Below are 8463 nucleotides of genomic sequence, written 5' to 3'. Positions count from 1 at the left end.
TTCTCACCGCCTCAGAGGAGCCCCCGCCCGTGGCCTGCCCGGCCCTCGCCGGCCCGCCTGCCCTCTCGTGTTCCAGTTCTGGGCTCTGGAGAAGTGGAATCGAGCGTCATGCACGTGAGCTTTGGCGGCTTCGTGTTGTCGAGGCTCGCCCACGTTCCAGCGTGGACTCTACCTCCTGCGCCTTCTCTTCAACTTATTTTGAAAAACCTTAAGGCTTACAGGACGTTAGCAAAAATAACGCCAGGGAACCCCACCGTGCCCTACCCAGCCACCCAGACCCACCAGTTTCAGCGTCTTGTCAGCTTCGCCAGCTCGTTCTGTCATCAGTCTCCTGCACACCTGCAAGCGGGTGGCACACGCAGACTCGAGCCCCACTTCCCAGGCCTCTCCTAGGAAAAGGCCGGCGCCGCCGTAACCCCCTTAGAGCAGGGCCGAGAGGCGGAACGCCCGCACGGCCTGCCCTGGGTCTCCGTGTCCTGTCCACGGCAGGCTGCTGTTCCACGTGCAGCCGCGGCACGGCCTGTGTCCACCGGCCCCTCTCCCCTCCGGGGCTCCCTGGAGCAACGATGCCGTGAGCACCTGTGCGCGAGGCGCGGTGTGGACACACGTGCTCAGTGCTTCCGGGTTTACACCCAGGGCTGGAACTGCTCCGCCACGTGACTGTCCGTGGTTTCCGATCCGCTGGACTGTCCTGCCAGGCTGCCCCGCCTCCCCTTCCCGCCGCGGTGGGCGCCTCGGGGTCCCCAGGGCCACTGACCTGCCTCTCCACTCCCCCCTTCGGGGGTGGCGCCGCCTTGGGCGAGGTCTGCGCTCCCCTGAGTCCTGCTCGGGGGCGTGGGGGCCGTGGGCGTATCTTCCTTGGGGAAAACCCACTCGGGTCCTTTGCCTGTTCCTCACCGGATCTCCAGGTAAACTCCAATTTCAGACCAACAGCCAGGAGCGCTTGGCCCTGCACAGCCCTGCCTCCAGCGGCCCCCTGGAACCCCCGCGCCCGCCTTCCAGCCCCGCCCGGGCTGCCCTGGCTGGTGGCGCCCTGCTCGGCTGCGCGGCCCGGGCGCCCGGGACCCAAGCCCTGCTCTCCTGAAAGCCCAGCACGCGTGCTGCTGGGAGTGATCGACGGTTCCGCAGGTGAAAGCGGAGCCAGGCGGCCCTTCGGTCACCAGAGGCCGGAGGCGGCCGGGCGGGCCAGTAGGCTTCGGCGTCCAGCTCATGGCGCCCCGCCCCCGCCTGCTCCTGTGACTTGGTTTCCCCAGGGCCTCCCTGCCCCCAGCCCTGCCACCATGCGGGCTCGAGGACCCTGTCCACCCCCACGGCGGGCCCCAGCATCACACCCCGTCACCCCTCCCCATCACTGCCCTTCCTGGAAGGAGGCTCCGGGGTCCCCAGACCCCCGGCAGGCCTGCCCTGGACCCGGCGCCCCAGCCATGCCGAGCCAGCCTGTCCCCACAGGCCTGAGGCTGGTCCCGTGGCCGTCTGGGGTCTGATCCGTGCTGGCCCAGGCGCCAGGGCAGCCGAACGGGGGCCCCATTGGGAACTGTGGGCTGCGCCCCTCCTGGGTGCCCCCGCCGGGCACGGCTGCCAGGTGCGCCCCAGGCCCTGGGCTCTCCCGTGTGCCCGAAAGGCACGGAGCCTGCGCGGGGAAGGGCTGACGAGAGCTCTGCCGGCCCGGCCAGGTCAACTTACGTTTTCTTTTTTTTTTTAATTTTTAAAAATTTTTTAAAAGACTTATTTATTTATTTATTTCTCTCCCCTTCCCCCCCACCCCGGTTGTCTGTTCTCTGTGTCCATTTGCTGCGTGTTCTTGTTTTTTTTTGTCCTCTTCTGTTCTTGTCAGCGGCATGGGAATCTGTGTTTCTTTTTGTTGCGTCATCTTGCTGCATCAGCTCTGTGTGAGTGTGTTGCCGTTCTTGGGCAGGCTGCACTTTCTTTCGCGCTGGGCTCTCCTTACGGGGCGCACTCCTTGTGCGTGGGGCTCCCCTGTGTGGGGGACACCCCTGTGTGGCAGGGCACTCCTTGGGCGCATCAGCACTGCGCATGGACCAGCTCCACACGGGTCAAGGAGGCCTGGGGTTTGAACCCTGGACCTCCCATGTGGTAGACGGACGCCCCAACCACTGGGCCAAGTCCGCTTCCCTCAACTTACGTTTTCAAAGGCCATATTATGTCTGATTAGGCAAGTGGAATATTTGGAAAATAGAGACAAGCATAAAGGAGAAAAATCACTGCAACTATCAAGAGAGAAGGGTGTCAGCATTTTGGTAACTTCCTCCTCACCCAGTGTTTGAAAAGGGAAAGAAAGATAAACCTCGTAGAATATTCAAAACTAGGGAAGAGGACGTGGCTCAACTGCTAGAGCGTCCGCCTGCCACACGGGAGGTCCAGGGTTCAAACCCCAGGGCCTCCTGACCCGTGTGGAGCTGGCCCACGCGCAGTGCTGATGCGCGCAAGGAGTGCCGTGCCACGCAGGGGTGACCCCTGCATAGGGGAGCCCCACACGCAAGGAGTGCACCCCCTAAAGAGAGCCACCCAGTGCGAAAAAAGCGCAACCCGCCCAGGAGTGGCACCGCACACACGGAGAGCTGACACAAGATGGTGCAACAAGATGAGACAAAGATTCCCAGTGTTGCTGACAAGAATACAAGCAGACACAGAAGAACACACATCGAATGGACACAGAGAGCAGAGAAGGGGGGGGAGGAGAGAGAAATAAATAAATCTTTAGTGCTCGCTTCGGCAGCACATATACTAAAATTGGAACGATACAGAGAAGATTAGCATGGCCCCTGCGCAAGGATGACACGCAAATTCGTGAAGCGTTCCATATTTTTGATGTACTTACCAAATCCAATGGATGTGTCATGATGATGGGAATGAGTGTTGTTGGGGGGGGGGAGAGGGGGGGTTGGGGGGTGGGGTTGAATGGGACCTCACATATATATTTTTAATGTAATATTATTACAAAGTCAATAAAAAATAAAAAAATTAAAAAAAAAATAAATCTTTAAAAAAATAAAAAGGAATATTCAATTCTGGACCCCGAGTTAAAAATAAAGTTTTTTTCTTCTTCCCCTCCTCCTTCCCTCTCTCCCTCTCTCCTTCTCGCTTTGCTTTTTAATAAGCTTTTAATTTTAGAATAGTTTTTAGATTTACAGAGAGGGTGCAAAGCTAGCACACAGTCCAGCAAAGCCCAGGTGTCCCGCAGGCATGAGACACTTGCCACAGTTAAGGAGCCACACCGGGGCGTCCACCAGCACCCGTGCGTCAGAGGTCCTTGGTTTTCACTTAACGTCCTCTTCTCTGCCAGGACCCCCCGGGCCCCCCGACAGCTGCTTCTGACCTTCCTGGCTCTTGACGACCTTGGTGCTGGGGTGTGCTGGTGACACGGTCCCACCCGTGACCCTCTGCTGGGGCTTGTTGATGCACTTCCCGTGAAGCCACTGAGCCCCCGGGCTTCAGGAGGAAGCCCCTTCCCACCGTCGACGTTGACCTTGATCGCCGGCCGGAGGTCGTGTGCCAAGTTCCCCCACTCTGTGCCGTCCTTGCAGAGGGAGTCACCACGCTTGGCCGACTCCTAAGGGGGGGGGCACGTGCCACGCCGCTGGGGGCTGGGGGCAGTATTGACTTAAAACATTGGGAGTTCTGCACGGAAGATTTGCCCGTTCGCCCCCATCTATTAGTTTATACAATTATTTAGATGGGTCCGGGCTCAAGCGTGTTTATTTTACACTTCAGGTTCTGTCCAACACAACTTCTCTTCGTTGCTCGAGTTGTTCCAGCTCTCCCGGGGAGAGCCCTCCTGGGCTCCCGTATCGCGGACGTAACCCCTTCGTTGTGGGTTTGGTTTTTTCTTGTGCACTTCCTTACTTTCCAGCGTGCAAGATGCTCTAGGCTCATCTTGTTTATTTCCTGCCCCAAGCCTGGGACCAGCCTTTCTCCAAAAGCCTGAGTCCCTTCATTGGAGAAGAGGATTAGAAACAGGACCCAGGGCTGAGGCTGGGGTCCCCTCGCCTCTCACCCCTACAAGCTGGCGGAGAAAGAAGGTGTCTGTCCACCCCTGTGCACAAACACACACCCACAAATATTGGTTTTTAAATGTTGAAACATTTCCACGTATACCCGCCTGCTCATCGTCAGGCACGAGTGCACGCCCGTGTCCACAGGCTCACCCACCCCGTGTGCGTCCTTCCAGCCTCCCTCCCCTCAGCGACTGCCCCCAGCAGTGGGGTCCCTGGCTCTCACCATGGCCGTCCAGTTGCCTAATCGTGAACTCCAGTCTCCGCGTAGAGTGGTCGTGGAGTTACGAACCCGCACGCTGTGGCCACGGCTCTGTCAACCAGAGGACGGTGCTTTCTTGGTCTCAGCATTCAGCTTATCGCCACGGTCACTTAGGTCCGCAGCGCTTTTTACTTCACCCTCTTCTGTAAGGTTTTCTCATCCAGTTTTTGTTCATCCATTTTTAATACGCTTTGTTTTTTGGGGGTGACCATCTGCATTCCTTTCTGGAATCCCATGATCTTCTAAATTCTTCTTTCGCACGTTAAGGTTCACTCTGTGCTGCAGAGGCTCACGGGTTTTGACAAACGCAGTGTCACGTCGTCCACCCTTACCGCAATAGAGGGTAGTTTCACCGTCTGAAAAGTCCCACCTGTTCACCTACTCAGCTCTCCCTCCTCTCCAAGCCCTGGTCACACTGGTCTGTTCACCATCTCTCTGGTTTCCCTTTGCTAGAATGTTCCATGCATGGAACCACGTGCTGCAGAGCCTTTCCAGGCCGCCTCCTTCCATCCAGCCCTCCGCATGGAGTCAGGCACGGAGCGCCTCCCACCCCCGTGGCTGCCCCTCCTGAAGCAAGTGCCGGCGGCCTCCAGGCTCCGTAACTAGGAGCAAAGCAGCTTTATTTGAGGAGGTTTTCGTGCGGCCACGAGTTTTCGAATCAGGTGGCGAAAGTACCTAGGAGCATAACCGCTAGTGCGTCATAGACGATGTTTATCTTTGTAAGAACCTGCCAGCCTGTCTTCCCGAGTGGCTGTGCCATTTCGCTTTCCCACCAGCGAGGAAGGAACGTGCCTTCGCTCCATGTCGCTGCCAGCAAGTGGTATTGCCAGATACTTTGGATTTTAGCCACTGTAGCAGTTCTTTAGTTGTAGTTTGTTTTCTTAATTTACATTTCTCTAATGACAAAAATTGTGGGCATCTTTTCATGGGTTTGTTGGTCATTGGTTTATCTTCTCTGGCAAAGGGTCTGTTCAGATCTTTTGCCCATTTTTAAATTGGGTCGTTATATTCTTATTGTTGCATTTTCACAGTTCATTATGTATTTCGAATACAAGACCTTTATCAGATATGTGATTTTAAAATATTTTCTGTCAGTCTATGACTTGCCTTTTCATTTTCTTTTTTTTTTTTTTTTTTCTTCAGAACCTTTTTTATTCATCCCCTACCAACAGAGAAGTTCAGTTTGAACCAAAATAAGCTAAAGTTGCTGTAGTAGGCCCACTTTTTTACAACACATCAGGGCAAAAACCAGAACTGGGGACAGTTTTGCCTCAATTCTTTTCAGAGAACACCAATCATGTACAATACACAGATGCTCCATTAAAAACTGGTTAGCAATGTACCACCACCACAAATATAGAGTGCGTAGAAGTCAGGCTTCTTCACAGGTGTCGTTCATATACAGACTGCCTCTTCCATAAATGAGCTCTTGCTTTTTTTGGAGGGAAGGTAGTCTGCATCTATTTTGAGTGATGGCACCATTTGTTTATTTTGGATCTTTGATGGGGAGGTGCCTAAACTTCTCAACTTATTTTCTCTCCTGAGTCAGAGAAGCAATAGCCTATACAAATATCTAAAAGGTGCCTTGAATTGAATTAGGTGGTGGGTCCCTTAATAATGAAGTTTACAGGGTGATTGTGTATGGCTTATTAAAATACTTAATCCTGTGGATATTTTTTTCAGAAACCTTGGCACATGGGCACCCAAGAATCAATGGAGGCAAAATGGAACACCCAGCATGCCTGCAAATTGCCTCTCAGAAAAGTCACCCAGGGAAGGAAAGAGGGCAAGGTGGAGACGTAAGGGGACAGAAATCAGCTCAAACATTCCATGCTGGTTCTGACTCGCTCCATCTCATGCAGGAAGCTGTAGAACTGAGGCAAGGTTAATTCTATATACAAATTTTCGGTTCGGTTTCCTTTTTTAACAACCAACTTTAATTGTAAAAAAATACTTCCCACTTTCTCCAATTCACTGTTCCCAGATGTCACTCCAAATTTCCACTCCATATCTATAAGCTGGTTAATCATCAGAGTCTGACCTATGGCCCATCGAGCAAGGGTGGGGCAAGTCTGCTTCCACTTTTCAGAAAAGTAAGTGGCTTTGTCCTCACTAAGACCCAGAGTTATGAAATCAGCCCGGACCTGTTCGGCTGTGAGACTCCTCTTCAAGGCACCTCTCTCCCACTCTGGAAGGTCTCAGGATCGGTCCCAGGAGCCGCCATTTGGAACCAGAAGGAGGCTTTTCACAATGCTTCTGAGGGGGCCGAGGCTGATCTGATTGGTGGTGGCAAATTCAGAGAGCTGAGCCAGAAACCTTTCTACCTCTTTGGGCTCAGTTAAGAAGTGGAAAAGCACTTCTGTCAGAGCGGAGAACTGCACCAGTGTCAACACCGCTGGGTCACTACATTATCTGCGCGCCCAGCTGGTTTAGCTGCTGCATGTCGCTGCCCACCGCCTCGGGTACCGGGTCCTGCGTGCAGTGTAGGCGGCCCATGGCGTCCGCCGCGGCCCCGCAGGCCCCGCAGGCCCGGCGACTCCCACACCTTCCTGGGCTTCCTCCTTGGGCGCCGCGGGGCTCAACGCGCTTACGGCCTTCATTTTCTTAACTGTCTTTGCAGAGCAGAAGTTTTAAATTCTTTTTTAAAAAGATTTATTTTTTATTTCTCCCCCCGCCTTGTCTGCTCTGTGTCCATTTGCTGTGTGTTCTTCTGCATCCACTTGTATTATCAGGTGGCACTGGGAAACTGCGTCTCTTTTTTGTTGTGTCATCTTGCTGCGTCAGCTCTCCGTGTGTGCGTCGTCACTCCTGGGCGGGCTGCGCTTTTTTCACAAGGAGGCGGCTCTCCTTGTGGGGCACATGCCTTGCATGTGGGGCTCCCCTACATGGGGCACCCCTGTGTGGCACGGCACTCCTTGTGCGTGGCAGCTCTGCGCGTGGGCCAGCTTACCACTCGGGTCAGGAGACCCTGGGTTTAGAACCCTGGACCATCCATATGGTAAGCCGACGCTCTATCAGTTGAGCCACGTCCACTTCCCAGAAGTTTTAAATTTTAATAAAGTTCAACTCATAAATGTTTTTCTTTTGTGCCTTTGATGTTGTATCTAAAGACTTATCATCAGACCCAAGGTCACACAGATTTTCTTCTATGTCTTCTAAAAGTTTTATAAATTTGCATTTTATATTTAGGTGTCTGGCCCATTTTGAGTTAATTTTTGTGTGAAATGGAAGACTGCCTTCAGGTTCTCTTTCTGCATATGTATGTCCAGTTGTCCCAGCACCATTTGTTGAAAAGATTATCCTTTCTCCATTGCACCTTTGTCAAAAATCAGTTGGTCATGGAGGTGGATGTGGCTCAAGCAGTTAAGTGCCTGCCTCCCACACGGAAGGTCCTGGGTTCAGTTCCTGGTGCCTCCTAAAGAGAGAAAAAACAGTTGTTTATATTTGTACGAGTTTACTACTCACTCATCGGAGGACTTATTGGGTTGTTTCTAGTTTTTGGCTCTTACAAATAAAGCTGTAAGGAGCATCACGCACAAGGCAGGTATACATCCACGTGCACATGTGCCTCCATTTCTCCTGGGTAAACACCAAAGCGGAATTGCCAGCTTGTGCGGTAAGTGTATGTACACATTTATTACAAGTATTAAATGGTTTCTTTGAGTAAAGAACTACCCAAAGTGATTTACTATTTTACACACATACCAGCAATAGATGAGAGTTCTGGCTGCTGCACACGTTTGCCAGCACTTGAAATTGTCAGTCTTTTCCATTTTTACTCAATCTCGTGGGTGCATTTTCCTGATGAGTAGCCAGGTTGAGGATGGTTGTTTGAGCTCTTGGCTTATCCTAGGTCTTCTGTGCTCGTGTGAAGTGTTTGTTCTGATCTATTGCCTCTTTTTAAACTTGGGTTGTTGGCCATCTTCTCACTGAGTGACATTGCAGGTTGGGTTATGTCCCCGCAAAAATATACGGTCGAGTCGTAAGCCCGGCCCCAGGAATATGACCCTTTCTGGACCCAGGGTCTTTGTAGACGTGGCTCGTCGGCTTGGATGGGCCCTGATCCTGCGCAGCTGGTGGCCACAGGCAGACAGATGCCTGGGAGATGGCTGCTTGAAGATGGAGGAGGCCGAGCACTGCACCTGCCCGTCAGGGACCCCGGGGACGGCCGGCAGACACGGGGAGAGG

The 8463-nt window shown here is 53.2% G+C and overlaps 1 protein-coding gene and 1 non-coding gene across 2 annotated transcripts; one reads left to right on the top strand and one right to left on the bottom strand.

Moving 5' to 3' along the window:
- The first annotated feature begins 2721 nt into the window (after positions 1-2721).
- LOC131275161 (U6 spliceosomal RNA) lies at positions 2722-2828 on the top strand. Its single transcript, XR_009182596.1, has one exon. It is a non-coding gene; the product is annotated as a U6 spliceosomal RNA (small nuclear RNA).
- Positions 2829-5400: 2572 nt separating this feature from the next.
- On the bottom strand, positions 5401-6863 carry LOC101438447 (COMM domain-containing protein 7). Its single transcript, XM_058284875.2, has 3 exons — positions 6689-6863; positions 6497-6654; positions 5401-6451 (listed from the first exon to the last, which is right to left on the bottom strand). Exons 1-3 carry the CDS (start codon positions 6769-6771, stop codon positions 6090-6092), a joined length of 603 nt encoding a protein of 200 aa, XP_058140858.1. The 5' UTR covers positions 6772-6863; the 3' UTR covers positions 5401-6089.
- Positions 6864-8463: the final 1600 nt, after the last annotated feature.

Source organism: Dasypus novemcinctus, chromosome 21 (assembly GCF_030445035.2).
Source record: "Dasypus novemcinctus isolate mDasNov1 chromosome 21, mDasNov1.1.hap2, whole genome shotgun sequence".
Taxonomy (NCBI): Eukaryota; Metazoa; Chordata; class Mammalia; order Cingulata; family Dasypodidae; genus Dasypus; species Dasypus novemcinctus.
The sequence above is the reverse complement of the archived record's forward strand: the minus strand, read 5'-3'. Positions and strand labels throughout refer to the sequence as shown.

Excerpts from the sequence above, each read along its gene's own strand:
- LOC101438447 (XM_058284875.2), bottom strand. The coding sequence starts at position 6,771 with ATGGGCCGCCTACACTGCACGCAGGACCCGGTACCCGAGGCGGTGGGC. Across the intron at positions 6,655-6,688 it reads CTAAACCAGCTGGGCGCGCA|GCAGTTCTCCGCTCTGACAG; the intron begins GATAATGTAGTG and ends GTTGACACTGGT. Across the intron at positions 6,452-6,496 it reads CCTCCTTCTGGTTCCAAATG|GTGCCTTGAAGAGGAGTCTC; the intron begins GCGGCTCCTGGG and ends AGTGGGAGAGAG.